The sequence below is a fragment of the Urocitellus parryii genome, chromosome 4, assembly GCF_045843805.1.
Source record: "Urocitellus parryii isolate mUroPar1 chromosome 4, mUroPar1.hap1, whole genome shotgun sequence".
Classification (NCBI taxonomy): Eukaryota; Metazoa; Chordata; class Mammalia; order Rodentia; family Sciuridae; genus Urocitellus; species Urocitellus parryii.
The window spans coordinates 48,652,027-48,671,138 of record NC_135534.1 but is presented as its reverse complement, the minus strand read 5'-3'; the positions used below and the strand labels follow the sequence as shown (position 1 = coordinate 48,671,138).

The 19,112-nt window shown below is 45.4% G+C and overlaps 1 protein-coding gene across 1 annotated transcript in view; it reads left to right on the top strand.

Moving 5' to 3' along the window:
• Insc (INSC spindle orientation adaptor protein) overlaps positions 1–19,112 on the top strand; it is a 128,247-nt gene that overhangs the window by 75,946 nt on the left and 33,189 nt on the right. The window contains exon 7 of the mRNA XM_026398993.2: positions 5,369–5,494. Within this exon, the coding sequence (XP_026254778.2) occupies positions 5,369–5,494 (126 nt within the window). The remainder of the gene's footprint in view (positions 1–5,368; positions 5,495–19,112) is intronic.

The following is a 19,112-nucleotide window of genomic DNA, read 5'->3' as shown; positions in this document are numbered from 1 at the left end:
TACTGCCTGCCTTCATTTGTGTTCCTTTTTCAGGAAAGCAGAGAGAGGACATGCATTTGTGCCTAAGCCTCGTCTCCTCTGAGGACCAGGACTCTCCTCTGGCTAAAGATTGATCCCAAACATTCCCAGTGGTAGAAAGCAGGGGAGAAAGGTCTGGGTAGGGACCAGAGTCTCCTCTTCTCCCAGTTCTGCCATTAGCTCACTGGAGGAGGTTGGCAAGGTCAACCTGAAGAGGCTGAACTCTTGGATACTTTGAGACCTCCTGAATCTGCCATGCTGTCCGACTTCCCTGGTGTTTTTATGGAGAAAGTAATGAAGCAATTTTAATTTTACCCTAATCCATTTTTAAACAGAAGGCTTTGGTGAACTGTTTTCCACATTTAGTCATCACTCCTCTATTTCTGTCTGAGGCTCCTTACCTATTCCACCCACTCCTCAGCTACTCAAATATCCCCCGTGTTCTCAACACCATCCCTGAACTCTCAGGAGCCATAGCCAGTAGTTTTAAAGATTCATAATGATCCTTTGATTGTTACGTGGGCCACACCTCACTGGAGCCTACCCAAGAGAATACACGAATCTTATTGAGCATTAACCAGAATAACAACAATCAGAATTCCCATATGTTGGTTGCTTCCTATGTGCCAGGTTCCATACTGGCACTTTCTGCACAGTTACCCCTCTGAGATGGTATGGTGGCCCTGACGTACAGATGAGGACTCCACTCACAGTGGTTGAATACCTTGTCTAGCTGACATTTGAAACCAGATGTGTCCAGCTCTGGAGTGGATGCTTTTTTTTTTTTTTTTTTTTACCACCAGCTTAATTGGCTAAAATCTAGAGTCCTTCCCTTTCCAGGTAAAGCCTCTGCTGCAACAGATCAGTCTGTCTGAATCAGTAGTTTTTCTTTCTCTGCTCCTGGTACAGAACTCCAAGATGGGCTGGCCCACTCCAGGTGCAAAGCTGATGACAGTGAAGACAGGAATGGGGGAGAGGAGTGAGAGAATTGAGATTTCTATGGCTGTAGGTGGTCAGCTGTGATGACAATGGTGGTGATGACAGTTATGGTAGTAAAGAAAAAAAACCCATTAAAGTGTGCTATTAAAAAAGTGCTCTATAAACAGCACTTACTATGATGTTCTAAGTGCTTTATACAAAATAACTTATTTAAACCTCCTGCTAGCACAATTCACAATAGCTAAACTGTGGAGCCAACATGAATGCCCTTCAGTGGATGGACGGATAAAAAAAAGTGTGGCATATATACACAATGGAATTTTACTCAGCAATAAAAGAGAATAAAATCATGGCATTTGCAGATAAATGGATGGTGTTGGAGAAGATAATGCTAAGTGAAGTTAGCCAATCCTCCCAAAAAATAAATGCTGAATTTTTCCTCTGATACAAGGAGGCTGATTCATAGTGGGGCAGGGAGGGAGAGAATGGGAGGAATTGACGAACTCTAGATAGGGCAGAGGGGTGGGAGGGAAAAGGAGGGGGCAGAGGATTAGCAAGGATGGTGGAATGTGATGGACATCATTATCCAAAGTACATGTTTAAAGACATGAATAGGTGTCAAAATACTTTATATAGAGACCAGAAACATGAAAAATTGTGCTGTATATGTGTAATAGGAATTGTAATACATTCTGCTCTCATGTATTTTTTTAAAATAATAAAAAAATAAACCTCCTACTCATCCTTTGTGGTAGACAGCATCTACCCCATGGTACAGGTGGGGGAGCTGAGAGAATGAGAGGGCCATTTGGTTGGTAAGTGACAGAATTGGAACCCGGCTGTTTAGCATTATAGGCTGTGCTCTTGGTTGTGTTCCGAATCCCACTCAGCAGCAGGTCCTCCACTTTTCCCTCCTCCTTTCCTTCCCTCTCATTCTTTTATCTCTTTGTCCTCTTCCCACAGACCTCCCATGTCCTTCCTACTTACTCAACCCACTTATTATCTCATCTGATACTCCAACAATCTTTTGATGTGTTAGAATTTAATCCCCATCTTTAAGGCAAGGAAACAGAAATTCAGGGGTAAAAAAAAAAAAGTAAATAACTTATCTAAGGTCACACACATTAATGTAGAGATGGGATTTAACCGTGTATGCTCACTCCAAATCATCATCTCGACCTTCTTGTGTCTCTGGTCTTTGGGATCCCGTAGACAAAGGGTTAAGAGCAGAGAGAAGGTGCATGATACCTACTTTATTTCTAGCCTGAAAGATGCTGAGACTAGTTCCTCCAGCAGAGTCACTGGGTGAGGGTGTCTGACAGTGAGGCAGGAACTGGGAGTCCCTGGCACACCTGCCTAGTGTTCTCCCCTCAGATGCTCAGTAAATGTGACCAACTTTGTGACACATGTGAGCAGTTTCTCCCATTGACCTTCCTCTTTTGGGGTGTGCTGTAGTCTCTTTTTGGGTCATTAATCTACTTAAGCTGCCTTCAGGAGGGAACTTGGGCAGCCCATCTGAAATCTTTCCTCTCAATCTCTGGATACTCTGAAGACCAAGGACGATGCCCAAGCTTCCCTGAGATAATGGTGGCCACCTCCATCCCTTCCCCAGAGGCGAGCATGAAAACTCCCCTGCGCTTCATTAAAATTATCCTCAACTCTTCTCTTATTCCTGCTACCACCAGCCTCCACACCCCATAAGTGGCCTCTGCCAGCTTTAGGACAGCTCATCCCAAGCTTGTCTGAATAATTCATTCTGTTATGGAGCTCGGCTTGGAGCCCAGAGCTTTCTATAAAATTAAACAAGCTCCAGCCAACAGTGTGATCTGTTAGCTCAGGCAATTCCCAGTCTTGCTCCTGGGTGAGTGCCATGCTCCTATCCTGAATGGGGGCTCCAGTGTGGTCAGTGTGGTCCATGAGATAATTCACCTCAGCTCCTGTGGCCCCTTCCTCCTCTGGCCTTCCACGTGTCCCAACTCTTGATACATCTTCCGTGAGGCCATGAGGCAACCATCTAGCCGGGAAGCCTTCTGTCTAAGCTGACCCTCCTACATGGGACCTCCAAAACATGGGACCAGGCCCTTCTGCACACAGTGGCTTCACTGCTCCCCCTACTGCTTAGTCATGGAGCTGTTATGACTCATTTTTAGTCAATGCTAAGCAGCAGCAGAGCCAGGATTTGCACCAGAATCTCAGACTGGGTCCAAAAATTTTCGCTTTCCTCTCCCAGTAGCTGAAAACACAAATAAGGACCTTTGTCACAGGCTTTGGGAAAGAATGTAATGAGGATCCAGTGCAAATGTGTGCAGGGGAGCAGGCAGACCTGTGCTGGTTTCAATGCTTCCTGAGCCAAACGGGGGGCTGCCACATCCATCCGGCATTCGGCCTCCTGCTCTTTGGCATCGTTTCTTCATTGTCTGCTCCAGATGTCAACATCTGTCATCTATTTATTGAAATGATATTTGTTTAACTGAGATGATCAAACATAAATACATAAATAAACATATCTCCATATGTATGAGCATATATTTAATCTGGAGGGAGGCTATTAGTGGCCAGCAGGGCTGGCTAAGGAGAGCTTAGGAGTCCTGTTTCTTTTCTTCTCACTTTAAAGAGTAACTTGATTGTTCCTTGATTCTGAGTAAGGTCTTTATAGAGAACCCTTATCAGATGTCCTGTGAGCAAGTGTGAAGGTAAGGTTAAAGGATTATGGGACAAGGAATTGGAGGCGTAGGCTTCTTGTCTCATGCTAGACAAATTTTTATTATAGAAGTGATGTGCATATAAAATTGGAATGGTTCTCTCTTACCCCTTCTACAAACTCCTCCCAGATAGTGAGAGCCTCCTGCTCTGCACGCTCTTAACCCTGCGCCCCCACCCTCATTTAAACCTTTACCCAGCTTTAAATCTGCTTTTAGAATTTCCTGCCATCCCTGCTGGACTATGAGTTCAGGATGGACAGGGCCTGAGGCAGTCCTGCTCAGGGCTCAGCACAGTGTCTGACACTGAAAATACAGTGTCTTTGTGTTTTCAAATACATGAATAAATTTAACAGCAGTAAGGCAGACCCCTTTCCCACTAAACCAACAGCCCCAGAGGGAAGTAGAGTTATAAAAGTTTGTGGTCAATCTTAGTTGATTATAAACTGTCAGAAGTTATCCACTTTTCCATAGTTAGGCATGTTCACCCCAACCCCTGCCGTGTTCAGCAGCAGAACTCTTAGAGCCAAAAGAGCATGTGAGCCTATGTTTTTGGAGTGGAGGGAAAGAAGGCTCTGGGCCTGGGTTGTCTTGGTGCAGCTGTACTGGGCCGCAGTGGTCACGGCTTCCTCTGCCAGTGGTTCTGTCCTTCCAATCATTTTGCTGTCCTTCCAATCATTCACTGCTGCACCCTCCGTCAGCACAGGATAGAGCTTGGCACATAGTAGGTGCTCACTATATTTTTTGGTGGTCAGAGTTCTTAAAATTCTGATGGGAGATGGTATTTTGGTGAACTTACCTTCTTTTGGTCACATTTTGTTCAGTTTTGGGAGCAGCTGCAAAGGGCTTAGACTTGAGAGTGATGAGGTTAAGGGCCAGCGTCCCAAGGCTTCAGGGGAGTGGTTGATGCTGTGTTAGTGCTGCCACCTCCAGGCACCCTTCCAGCCCCCAGGGAAGAGGGAGAGGGAGGAAAGGAATCAAAGCCAGATACAGGGAATCCAGCCTCATGTGCTCTGGAGGCACAAGGTGGGCTTGCGTTGGTTTGCTGGGTGTTGCGAGTCCCCCGTGTGATCTGTTGTACCCAGGGCCAAGGTGGGCTCCAGTGGTTAAGTATAGAATATACATGACCAGTGGCAGGGCCCCTGGAGGAGGCACTCCCTCTCCCGGATTCCTGCCTGGCAGTGTGCAGTGTGGCTGTAGGGTGGATTACCTTACCCATGTGCACTTCAGGATTTTTTTTTCCCCATCACAGAAGTGGGAATAAATCTTGCCTGCCTGCCAGAGCAGTCAGAGTTGTTGAGGAGGAGCTTGGGGATGGCTGGCAGAGTGAGAACTAGCAGTAGACTTCTAGTCTTCCGTTCCCTCCACCTGCCTCTGGTCTGTTTCTGAAGATTCCAGGCCTGCTCTATTGGAGGCTGCTGAGAGGGTGTGGCCAGGCATCTGGGACCTATGTTGAATGATGTCAGTCCTGGTCCCAGCAAAATGTCCTTCTGGGCCTCTGGTCCCCAAATCCCAGAAGCATCAGGGTGATCTCACCTCCAACTTGGACGGTTAGGAGTCTGCATTTCTCTGTGCATATGTGGATGTGTGGTGGTGGTAGTGGGGTGACCCCAAAGCTGATCAGCTGGGTGAGGGATGCCAGTTATTCTTGAGTCAGTACCAGGGAAGGTCCACGGTGATGTGTCATGTGACATTTTCTTTTTTCTTGGCAGGAGGGTGGGGTCGTAGCGCTCTTCAAGGTCTGCCGACAGGACAATTTCCGGTGCTTGTACCCCCAGGCGCTCCGCACACTGGCCTCCATCTGCTGTGTGGAAGAGGGTGTCCATCAGCTGGAGAAGGTAAGGGTGGCTATCTGAGGTGGCCAGGTGGGGGTGGGGCCAAGCCTCATAGTGGCCATCTGGGTCTCTTTATGGACCAAGTCACCTTTATCCTGTTTTCTTCCAGATGGCACACAGCGGAGGTTGCTAGGGGTGTTGACTATGGGTCTCAATGTGGAAGTGAAGGGGAGAGGGACTAATGAAACTGATCAAGAATGGCAGGGTCCAAAGGGACACTTAGCACTTCCTAGGTGGGGTGATCACTGACCGAAAAGCCTGATGGATAGAATAGAGCAGTGGGCAGGCAAGCCAGTACGGGGAGTGGTTGGTCCATCCATTGCAGCCAAGGGAAGGGGAGCCAGGTTCTCGATGGACAGAGGGTCAAGAGCAGGGGAGCACTGGGTACCCAGGCAAGCCTACTCCACTGAGGACTAGAGGGCCTGAGTGGGGAATCTGAAACCCAGGTCTAAGCAGTGACTGGGTCAATATGTCACAGGGTAGGGTGAAGTTGGAGAAGCAACTTCTGTGGTGTTCTGACAGGCCTCAGGGCCCCACTCAAGCCCAACCTGGGGAGACATGACATTCTGGCCATTCTCTACATCTACTCCTTTGCTGGGGCTGAGGCTGCTGCTTCCCCACACCCAAGAGGGTCTCAGCCTGCAGTTGGGCCCCCAGCGAATCTAGGTTACAGGGATAAAGAGGCTGGGCTGATATTTGGGAATTTCCCAACCAAGTTTCAAGGAAAGATGCCAAAGATGCTGAATATTCTTACTGCAGAGAAGTGGAAAGGTGTAGTGTGTCCCAGGACAGTTGGGTGCCTGCAGGATTAGAGTATGAGCTCTCCATCTGTTCCTGGGAGTTGGTGTAAATGTGGATGGGGTGAGCAAAATGACCCTCTTCTTTGGCATCTGTGTCCTGCCAGCTGGTCCTGGCTGTCCAGACAATGCCCACCCTACCTCCAGCTTGTCTCTTTGGTTTGGACTCCTAGATTGTGCAGCAGAAAGTTTTCAGTTCAGGAAAGAGCTGAAAACTTTTGCAGCTGCCATTTTTTTTTTTCTCATGCTGCTCAAAAGGCAGAATATTTTAATGTCCCTATCACAGGCCATGGCTGGCCTGGGTGGTTGTCAGACCCTGCCGCAGTCTGACTGGGCACAATTCAGGAGCCACTTATCAAAAGAAACAAACTTTATTTTTAAAACTACAAACGCCAAACAAAACAGCTCCTCAGGAAAACCCTCAGAGCCCAACTGCCACCACCGGCTTCCAGAAGCCTCTCCCACACACCAACCACCACCTCCCACAATCCTCCTGCTCTTGAGGCCGATTGGCTAGGTCGCGTGGGCGGAGCCAAAGAAGTCCCCCAATGAGCAGTTCCGTAGTCTGAAGGGCAGGGAAACAGCCCAATGAACATGACTGCAGAGGAGCCAATCAGCTAGATGTTGCTGGGGCCACTGTGAGCCAATCATCAGCTGGCAGCTTGAAGGGCAGGGAAACAGCCCAATGAACATCACCGCAGAGGAACCAATCAGCTAGATGTTGCTGGGGCCACTGTGAGCCAATCATCAGCCGGCAGCTGGAAGTTTGCTGGCAGCTGGAAGTTTGCTGGGGCCCCTTTGGCTGTGGCTCTAAACTTCCTTCCTCTGTCTCACTAGCTTGAAAGACCTTCTCTTGTACTTGAATCTTGTACTTGAATCTTGTACTTGAAGTTTGCTGGGGCCCCTTTGGCTGTGGCTCTCAACATCTCCCCCTCTCTGTTTAAACGACAAGCATGTGGCTTAGGGACCGTGCCTGCCTTAGGTTGTCCAATACTACATATGGTCCTTACCCGTCTTCGGATGAGCTGACCTCAGGGCGTCAGCCTCCTGTCTTAGGTTGGTACCATTGTAATTGGATCTTACCCGTCATTGACTACCGGTCCAGTATACAGCCACACCTGTGGAGAGGTACCAGCGGGGGGTGAGGTTCTTTGCCTCACCTCTGTTGGCCCCCAAATAGCTGAACGATCATGACAAGCAGAAGAGAGGAAGATATACCAAGCCAATTGACAGCTCTTGTTGGAAAAATTGTACCACCGATGACATCATCAGCAAAAATACTCCAACACTACCACAAGTCGCTGCACCAACAGATAGTTCACAATGCATACAAGTGAGTTCACAATGCATACATGTGACACATAGTTTAGGCAAGTTCTGTAAGCGGTTCAGTGATGGCTATTGCAGAGATTGTAGATTAGTTTTATCTTTGTCTTCACCGGCACAGGGATGAAGATAGGAATTCTGGCAATAATGGCTAAAGAAAAAATTATATAACATTCTAGAAGGTACTAAAAGAAAACAATTTTCTTAACAATTTACATTGTCTTCACTGGCACTGGGATGAAGATAGAAATTCTGGCAATAATAGCTAAAGAAAACATTGTGTAACATTCCAGAAGGCACTAAAAGAAAACAATTTTCTTAACAATTTACATTATCTTCACTGGCACTGGGATGAAGATAGGAATTTTGGCAATAATGGTTAATATTAATAATTGTGTAACATTCTAGAAGGCACTAAAAGAAAACAATTTTCTTAACAATTTACATTATTTTGAAAAGAATTATTAAATATAATAAAAAGAATAGGTGAAAGTAAACAAACAGATCTGTTAACCTTCTTAACAGTTATTTACCCAATTTAAATTAAACCATTTAAATCACGTGAATAATAAAAAAATTTTGGATCCATTTTTTTTTTTTTTTTTTTTTTATGAGCGCTCATCATATATGATATATGGACATATGTACATTCAAACACAAAACACAAGTGTGCACACATAATATAATACATACAACACATAACATAATGGTAAAGGCCTTATAACTTTTTACAGGTGAAATCTCCATTGCAATGTTTAAAAACTCTATAGTAAAAAAAAATATATATATATATATAGAACTGATCAGCAAAACATTAACCTAGGTCTATATGAGCTCAAAAAACAAAATAGAATAAAATAGATATTGAAAAAAGCATCCTGGTTCTGTTGCAGATGTAAGGATAGCCAAATTGGAGTTTTGGATATCAGCTGTTATGGATTTGAGCCAAATCATCTTCTTTTTGGTCTGTAGAAATTGCTTTAATTAATCTCTCTGGAATCCAAATCGGCTGCTGTTCTCCCTGTGGAAACACAAAAACAGGCCCCCGACTCCAGACAATCACTGGGTCAGGACTTTAGTTAATCTCTCCGGAATCCAAATCGGCTGCTGTTCTTCCTGTGGAAACACACAAACAGACCCCCGACTCCAGACAATTACTGGGTCAGGACCTTTCCATTGTCCTGTTAGAATATCTTTCCAAAGTACCTTGGGCTTATGTACATTTTTTGGACACATATGCCTTTCTGCAGCACTAAGTCCTGATGAATCCAAATTTAAAAAGTTTAGAGTAAAAAGGGTTATTTTAAGTTTATCTTTGGGGAATATATACCCCTTCCCAATTCCGTCTTTTTGCTTTAATAAGTACATTTTAATAGTTTGATGAGCTCTTTCAACTATGCCTTGTCCCTGTGGATTGTATGGGATTCCTGTTATATGAGTAATGCCAAATGATGAACAAAATTGTTTAAAAGAAGTAGACGTATAACCAGGGGCATTATCTGTTTTTAACTGTTTTGGAATGCCCACAGTGGCAAAATTTTGTAAGCAATGAGCTATAACATCTTTAGTTTTTTCTCCGGCATGAAGGGAGCCCATCAAAAATCCAGAAGAAGTATCAACTGTAACATGCAAATATTTTAATTTTCCAAATTCTGGCAAGTGTGTCACGTCCATCTGCCAAATATGGTTAGGTATCAATCCTCTAGGATTGACTCCAAGATTAACTTGTGGTAAAAAGGTCACACAATTTTGACATTGTTTTATTATTTGTCTAGCTTGCTCCCTAGTTATTTTAAAACGCTTTTGTAAAGTATTAGCATTGACATGGAACCTTTTATGAAAATTTATAGCTTCTTCTAGTATAGAGAAAATATGTACGTCATGTGTAGTTTTATCTGCTAAATCATTGCCCAAACTAAGGGCTCCAGGCAATCCTGTATGTGCCCTGATATGTCCTATAAAGAATGGATCTTTTCTGTCCCAGATTAAACTTTGTACAGTGGAAAACAAAGAGAAAACAGTAGAAGAAGGGGAAATCCTACCAGCATCTTCAAGGGATACTATAGCATTAACTATATACTGACTATCAGAAAATAAATTAAATACAGAGTCTTTAAACATCACAAAAGTTTGTAATACTGCATTAAGCTCTACCTTTTGAGCTGATTGTTTGGGTACTAAAAATGTAAAAGTTCGATCAGGTGTAACTACTGCTGCTGTACCATTATTTGACCCATCAGTGAATATATTTGGAGCATTCATGATAGGTGTTTTTCTTGTCATTTTTGGAAAAACTACAGGATGCGATGACCAAAAATACAATAAAGGATTAGATGGTAAGTGGTTATCAAATGAAACATTAGATTTGCACATGATTATTGCCCAAGTATTTAACTCATTAGCTAATTCATCAATTTGATTCATAGTATATGGAGTAATAATTTTATTAGGAGAAATTCCAAACACTGCCTTTGCTGTTTTTATTCCTTTGAGTATTAATTGTCCTACAGCCTCAGGATACCTAGTAAGAATATTGTTAGGAGAATAAGATAAATGTATCCATAATAATGGACCTTCTTGCCAAAATACTCCTGTAGGAATATTTTTTGTTGATAGTACAATAAATAATAAAGGCAAACTTATATCAATTCTATCCAAATGCATATTTTCCATATATGTTTCAATGATTTTTAATGCCTTTCTTGCTTCAGGCGTTAACATTCGGGGTGAATTTGGATCTGATGGACCTTTTAGGATATCAAATAAAGGTCCCAATTCTCCTGTTGGAATACCTAGATAAGGCCTTATCCAATTTATGTCTCCTAATAACTTTTGAAAGTCATTAAGTGATTTGAGTTGATCTACTCGTATTTGAATTTTTGGTGGACGGACCATGGTTGAGGATAATAGAACTCCCAAATAATTAATTGGAAAATTTAATTGTACTTTATCTATTGCTATCTCTAGATTATAATTTTTTAATAAGTTTGTAAGTGTGGCATAACATTCTAGCAATGTGTTTTTAGCTTTGTGTGCTAATAATATGTCATCCATATAGTGAAATATTTGTAGCTCAGGATTTTGATTTCTAAGTGGCTGGATTACTCTGTTAACATAAATTTGACACATAGTTGGGCTGTTAGCCATCCCTTGAGGGAGTACTTTCCATTCATATCTCTGATCAGGACCTTCATGATTCAGTGCAGGGATAGTAAATGCAAAACGTGGACTATCCTCAGGATGAATTGGAATTGAAAAAAAACAATCTTTAATATCTATAACTAAAACATACCAAGTTTTTGGCAAAGCAGACAACTGAGGAATCCCCGATTGAGCAGGTCCCATAATGACCATTTCATTATTAATGGCTCTTAAATCTTGCAATAATCTCCATTTACCAGATTTCTTTTTGATGACAAAAATGGGAGTATTATGGGGAGATACAGAAGGTTGTATATGTCCTTCCACTAATTGTTGTTTGACCAGATCATGGGCTACTTGTATCTTTTCTTTAGTCAAGGGCCACTGAGGGACCCATACTGGTCTTTCTGATTTCCAGGTAATTTTGTCTCAGTGGCCCTTTGTGAAAATCCAACCCATGTCTGTCTGTTCCTTGATTTATTTGTATTGGTGCTGCTATACCTTGTTCTTGTTTTTCTAATCTTTTTCCTTTCCTAAAACCTTGTCTAGCCATAATAGTGGGTGCATTTTGATTGATATTATTTGTTAATGTCAAACCTAATTGATCTAAGACATCTCGTCCCCATAAATTTACAGGAAGATGATCCAATACATATGGCTGTATAGTTCCTTCACATCCTTCAGGATCCTTCCAATCTAATACCATTGCACTTTTATCGGGATTATTCGCCACTCCTAGGCCTCGAAGCGTTTGAGTGGCTTGTTGTAATGGCCAATGTTTTGGCCATTCTTGACGAGAGATAATGCTAAGGTCTGCACCTGTATCCAGTAGCCCATTAAATTCATGTCCTTGAATATTTAGTTTTAGCATGGGGCGAGAATCTAAATTTAAAGAAAGCATAGCCCAATCTACACCTGTGGAGCCTAATCCCTTGGAACCTCTTTCTACAACATGACTGGAAAATTTATCATGTAGGCTTGGTATTATTAGTAATTGTGCTATTCTATCTCCTGGTGAAATTACTGATATACCCTTTGGAGAACTGGCTATAATTTTTATTTCACCTTCATAATCGGGATCAATTACCCCAGGACTTATCAAAAGTCCTTTTAGAGTAGAAGAGCTGCGTCCCAATAATAAGCCTACTGTTCCTTTGGGAAGAGGTCCTTTCACCCCTGTGGGAATGATTTGAACTCCCATCTCTGGAGTTAGTACTGCTCTGGCAGAGGCGCAGATGTCCAACCCTGCGCTCCCTCTGGTTTGTCTGATGAGGGATCTGATGCCCTGGGCACTACCCTGATGGGGTTGCTGGGGTTGCTGGGTTCCTCCAGAGCTCCGTATATTTGTGGTTTGGGGCCCCGGAGCATTGGGGCCCCCTGTCCGTTTTTTGGCAACGGAGCCCGATGCCTTTGTCCACGATATTGTGGATAAAAACCTTGTCCTTGTTCGTTTTTTGATAATGGAGTACCCTCTATGGTGGTTTGAGAACGGCATTCATTAGCCCAATGTCTCCCTCTACGGCATCGTGGGCAAATACCCGGTATTCTATTCCTTTGATACCTAGTATTGTTAAACCCTCCTCCTATGGGGCAATTCCTTTTAAAATGTCCTGCTTGTTGACAATTGTAGCATGTTCTTAGCCCGGCATCTAAAGCCTGTTTTACTGCAGCTGCCACAATTTGCCCTTGTTCATTAATGTCTCTGGCATCTAAAGCCTGTTTTACTGCAGCTGCCACAATTTGCCCTTGTTCATTAATGTCTCTGGCATCTAAAGCCTGTTTTACTGCAGCTGCCATGACTTGCTCTTGTTCATTAATGTCTCTACACAATTTAATATATTTGTTTAAATCTTCCTGTTTCCATGGTCTAATGATATCTCTGCACCAACGATTCGCTTGGTCATAAGCCAGTTGTTTTATTAATGGCATTGCTTGTTCTGTATTCCCAAAAACTCTGGTAGCTGTTTGAATAAGCCTATCTACAAATTCAGCATAAGGTTCATTAGCTCCTTGTATTATCTTAGATAATTGACCTTGTAAACCTCCATGTCCTTGTAAAGTCTTCCATGCCTTAAGTGCATCTATAGCAATTTGTGCGTATACACCAGGATCATATGCAAGTTGTTGCTGCCGATCCTCATAAGGTCCCTTTCCTAACAACATATCTAGATTTCTCTGAGGATAACCAGCTGCTGCATTTCCCATAGCTGTCTCCTTGCAAAATTCCTCATTAGCAACCTTCCATAACAGGTATTGTCCTCCAGTTAGCACAGCTTTACACATATTAGCCCAATCTGCTGGCGTCATGTTTAAGTTGGTAATGGATTCGATCAAGCTTACAGTGAAGGGTGCTTGAGGACCATAGGTTGTTACAGCCTCTTTTAGCTCCTTCACTGTTTTGTAAAATAAACCCTGGTGAATTCGCTGCCCTCCTACCTCAAATACAGGGCATACTTGAGATCCTGTCTCAGGATCCCAACTATCAACTGCGGGGGTTGGGAGTCTCTTAGCATATGGAGGTGGTGCTGTTGATTGGACCCTTATGCCCTCTGGTGATAGAATGCTGTTAGTAGCAGTCTCCTGTAGAGGTGGTGCTGTTGGTTGGAGACTTTCGCTCTCTGATAGAAAGGTGTTATTAGCAGTCTCCTGTTGTAACTTTTCCCCTGATGGCTTTTTCTGCTCTAAACTTCCTTCCTCTGTCTCACTAGCTTGAAAGACCTTCTCTTGTACTTGAATCTTTTCCTCATTCTGACTAACCTGAGAGACCTCTTTTACTTGAATCAATATGTCTTCTCCTTCCTCTACCTTTGTCTGATCTGAAGGCTTTGGACTAAGCAAACCAGATACGTTCGCCCACAATGTCAATGTGCCAACTGGCAGAGTCCCTGGGTTGTTGTTTTCTATTCTTTTTAAATCTTCACCATGATGGTTCCATTGTGATATATCTAACAACTCCTCCTTAAAAAGCCATGGGCTGTATTTTTGTATTGTATCAACGTATGCCCTGACTGCTCTTGATTTTACTGGGATGCCTCCTTCGTCTAACAATTTACTTAACACTCTTTCGGTTTGTTTTTTACTAATTGCTGATCCCGTATTTCTACTATAATACAACCCAGCAAGATAACACCAAACCAAACCTAGACAGAATCCAATAAAAATGGAACAACAAAATTTCATTATAGCCTTTCTATCCTCCTGACATGTGCATCCGTCCTTTCTCCCTATCTGTTCCTCAGACGTAAATAGTTTTTCCTCAGATGTGAGCGGTTTTTCTTCCATCTCACTCATCTCCAGGGACTGAAATGTCCATCCGTCCTTTCTCCCTATCTGTTCCTCAAACGCAAATAATTTTTCCTCAAATGTGAGCGGTTTTTCTTCCGTCTCACTCATCTCCAGGGACAGGCAACTTAAAACAAAAATGAAGCAAAACAAAAGAGTAAACTTAGAATGGCTACCCATCCTCTCGCCCTGCCCTCAGGGGCGAGCAGTTTACTTACCCTCAGTCGCTCCCTGTGCGAGCCACCAAATGCCGCAGTCTGACTGGGCACAATTCAGGAGCCACTTATCAAAAGAAACAAACTTTATTTTTAAAACTACAAACGCCAAACAAAACAGCTCCTCAGGAAAACCCTCAGAGCCCAACTGCCACCACCGGCTTCCAGAAGCCTCTCCCACACACCAACCACCACCTCCCACAATCCTCCTGCTCTTGAGGCCGATTGGCTAGGTCGCGTGGGCGGAGCCAAAGAAGTCCCCCAATGAGCAGTTCCGTAGTCTGAAGGGCAGGGAAACAGCCCAATGAACATGACTGCAGAGGAGCCAATCAGCTAGATGTTGCTGGGGCCACTGTGAGCCAATCATCAGCTGGCAGCTTGAAGGGCAGGGAAACAGCCCAATGAACATCACCGCAGAGGAGCCAATCAGCTAGATGTTGCTGGGGCCACTGTGAGCCAATCATCAGCCGGCAGCTGGGAGTTTGCTGGCAGCTGGAAGTTTGCTGGGGCCCCTTTGGCTGTGGCTCTAAACTTCCTTCCTCTGTCTCACTAGCTTGAAAGACCTTCTCTTGTACTTGAATCTTGTACTTGAATCTTGTACTTGAAGTTTGCTGGGGCCCCTTTGGCTGTGGCTCTCAACAAGACCCAGTGGGCTAAAGAAGTGTCAGACACTGAAGGCTGACTGTGCTGGATTAGTCTGGCCAATTATGCCCTCCATTAAAATCAGAACCTTGGGAGGTGAGCATCATTAACATCTAAAAGACAGGGCAAGGAAGTCTCAGATAGTTTATGTGACTTGCCTGAAATCACATTCTGAGTGCTGGAACCAGAATTTGGGCCTGGCCTGCCTGACCACTCCCGTCTACCTCACTGCTCTGCTGGTTTAATGGATACATGAGAGCAGCAAAGTCCCTGAACCTTAACCCAGATGGCCTTGCTGCTCCTGACCAAAGTCCCAACCTCACCACCTCTAGCTGGTATAGGGAGGAGAGCCAAGCAGACCCAGTTGGCCAGGCAAGGGGAGCTGAGCAGTAGGCAGTGGAGGACTGTCCTGTGACCACGAAAGGGAGGGAGGCCCCACCCCTTCTGGGTTGCTTCTGCAGGCAGTACCAAGGAGGCAGTTGTGGAGCTGGCTCCCGAAAGACCAAGGAGGGGCTCCCAAGCAGCCTCCAGGAGAGCAGAGGAAAGCATTCTCCCCAAAGAAGAGGGACTCCACAGCTGGAGAACTGACCAGGTCTTTAAAGAGCAGCCTGCTCAGTGAATTGGGGATCCCGGAAGAGGAGGCAGTGTTCCTGAACCATACTTGGGAGGAGACTAGAGGAAGAAGATGAGGGCCAAGGAGGTAGTGAGGACCCTGAGCCATACTGTCTAATGGGGGCCGATGGACCTAACTCTGTTGAGTGGACTGGTCATGGCAGGCTTTCTGGAGGACTGGAACTGGCTGGTACACTGGCATCACCAAGGGGAATGACTGCAGGGTTGTGGGAGAGGTTGAAATTGGGCCTGGGGAGGAAACCACTTCTCTGTGAACCTTGGTTTCCTCTTCTGTACAGTGTGGGTGACACCTCCCTTGTGGGCTGCAGTGGTGATGCAGAGTGACAATGTGGTGGGTTTCCAGGCTGGTGCCTAGATGGGGGAAACACTCTGCCTGAGTCTGCTTCCCTTTCCTTCTCCCTGGCCTTTTCAAGGTGGTCTGGGGAAAACTCTGCATTGTCCCCCAAACAGCCTGAATGCTGGGGATTTTGCAGTAACCTTGGTAGAGGTCCAGCTGTGGTTAAAGGGAAGATCAGGGCCCTGGGACTGGAGGGAACTGGGGACCAGAAATGGACTGGGAACTGCAGTCCAGGTGAAGACTGGTATCTGAGGGCAGGACACTTGGCTTGAAGTGTCCCTCACCCGTTAAAGAAGAGGGACTCCACAGCTGGAGAATTGGCCAGGTCTTTAAAGAGCAGCCTGCCTGGGGCTTTAAGGGGTGGGGGACACTTCAAGCCAAGTGTTCAGACAACCTAAGACCACGCCCTCCTGACAGTTCTGGTAATTTCTTCTTCCAGCCTTAGACCAGAGACAATCTCACTTTCAGAAGAGCATCCCTTCCCTTTGTTTTATTTATTTTTTCAAATAAGGAATTAGTTCACCCTGTTCTGAAGCCAAGGGGAGAGTTTAATGAAAATCGATAGAGAAATTAAAGATGAGCAGGGGAAGGGGGGAGGAAGGTTCAATTTCAAATCCAGGAAAATCCCCGGGGTTGAGTGAGGGCTGGAAAAATTACTGTCTGTCTTTGTGCAGCTTCCTCATCCCAGACTCTCTGGGCTGGATGAGAGACTAGACAGAAAGACCTGGACTTGGATACAGAAAACCAGACATTCTAACAGGATGGAGGGGGTTGGGAGGCCCTGCAGCTCAGGCTGCTGTTTTACAACAGTCTCTCTGTGCTGTTGCTCCCCGATAGCTGCAGATGGATATAAATAGTTCATTTTTGCACCAAACTTTAGTTTTCCCCATCCTTTGTCTGTTGGAGTCCCACAGTCAATCTGTAAGAAAAATCACCTCCACCCCACTTTATAGAAGAGCAAGTTGAGGCTAGAAAAGTTAGGCACCAGGAGGCAAGAGTCTGGGTTGAGAACTTACTTTTTTGCTTCCATTTATAGGTGTCCTTCTCTTAGGGTCATTGACCAAGGCCTGCAGACCCCAGTGCAAGGCAGTGACTTTGTCTTGTTAGAATGAGCTCTAATACTAAAGTGTGGCTGAGTGGGGGAGAGCTGGGCTATGAATGCTGGGTAAGGAGTCTTAGTTTGATCTGACTTGCAACCAGTCCTTTTTCTTCTAGGAGTAGCTCCTAGAGAGGGAGATAGGCTGCTCTCGACAGAGGTCCCACATGCTTCTTCCCAACTCTTTGGGGATTCAACCCACTTAGGCTTACAAGCTGCCTTCAGCCCTCATGCCTACCTTGACTGGCCTTCTACTGCTCTTGGAATAGGCCAGGCTTGTGCAGAGCGTCCCAGGATCCCAGGTCAGCTGTCTGTGTCACCACTCAGGCTGGCAGGCAGAGAGGAGTGGAGACGGGACCCATCACTTTCCCCAGCTTTGCAAGGGGGAGAAGTCCCCACATGCCAAGTCCTCTGTGCATTTGCCTTAAAGTTAGGGGTGGAGGGGTTTAAGGAGGCCAGAATGTGAATTAGGAACAGAGTCAGGCACACTGCCCTGCCTCCCCTCTCTTCTCTTCACAAGCACCCCTGAGATTATGAGCTTTAGTACTGTCCAGACTGAAGCAAGGCACCGATGGCTAGGCACTGCACCCTACGTAACAGGTCTAAGCAGTAATGGGATGGAACTGCCAGGCAGTCTTGGTGCCTAAGAGCAAGTCAGTTTGCAAGAGCAAGCTCCAGCCTCAGGGGTTTGGTGGACTGCATGTGCTGTGCAACAGCGGCCCCTGGTGGACAAGAGCATCAGTGGCAGTCTGACCAGGCTGCCTGGGGCTGTCTTCTGGAGCTGCTGAGGCTGGTGGGCTGTGTGCCAGGATCAGCTGTCAGGGTCTGAGGAGAGCTCCTGTGTGGAGGGAGTGGAAAGGGGAGAAAGGATTTTAAAATTAAAGGCAATAGGGTGCCTTTCTGGAAAGCCAGACTCCTCCAGGAGTGGGGTGTAGACAATCTTGAAATCTGACCTGTCCCAAACTTTCAGTCTTCCCCAGTGAGTCAGCCCTGTGCTTGCTTGAAGGAGAAAGCATTTTAGGTCCCTGTCCCCACTGGGGAAAAAATTAAAAGTTAGGGGTGGAGGCATTTAGTACTGTCCATCTAAACTAAACCCGTCCACCCCACCTCAGTCTGGCAGCTCTCCAAGCTTCAGCTCTTTGGTAAACAGATGTGGGTTTGATGTCCAGCTTCACCTTGGCCTTGAACCTCTGAAGCACCCCTGAGCCCTGTTTCATCACAGGCAAAATCAGAGTGATAAGCCCTGCTTTCCAGGTAGGGATAGAAACGAGTCAAACCTCCAATGTGAATTTTTCCCCCACTCCCCTCCAGATATCTTCACTAAAGGGGCGTCTTGCTTGGAACCTCTGCCTCAGCTGAGGGGGCCCAACAGGAGTGTTTCACCTCCAGTTGTTGACATCAATGTCAGATCTAGCTGCAAGATTCTTTCCATCTGCTCTCCTTCCTTCTTGGTGCTCACACTGTGTGTGTGCCACTCCCAGAGTCCCATGCTGCCTGGTCCAGAGCTGTCTGGCCTCTTCCACCAAGAGGCACTACAGTGCCCACCACTTCAGCCCATTAGGGAAGTTGCTTACACACTCAGGTGAATCTTGTTCAGTGCATGACTGAATAAATACTCTTTGTAAATTAGAGTATAGAGGCTTGGTGTGTGTGTGTGTGCATGTGTGCATGCATACCCACGTCATTCCCTTTACTGGCCACAGGGCTGAAGCTAGAATGCAGAATATCTGACATCATTCAAAACAGCCTGGCAGGGCCTCTGCTGGCAGCTTTAGGCCCCTGTATAAGGTGGGAGCAGGGGAATGCAAAGCTTATCAGAACCCTCAGCAAGGACAGTGTGTTAATCAGCTTTTTGTTGCTGTGACCAAAATGCCAAAAAAGAACAACTTAGATGAGGAAAGATTGATGTTGACTCATGGTTTCAGTTGGTGGCTGGCTGGCTCCATTGCTCTGGGCCTGGGGTGTGGCAGAACATCATGGCAGAAGGGTGTGGTAGAGGGAAGCTGCTCAGCTTGCAGCTGCTTAGAAGCAGAGGCAGGGAGGGGCGGGGAACAAGTGAAAGTCCCCAGGGGCACAACCTACTTTCTTTAACCATGCCCTACCTGCCTACTGTTACCATTCAGTAGTCCATTCAAATGATTAATCCATCAGA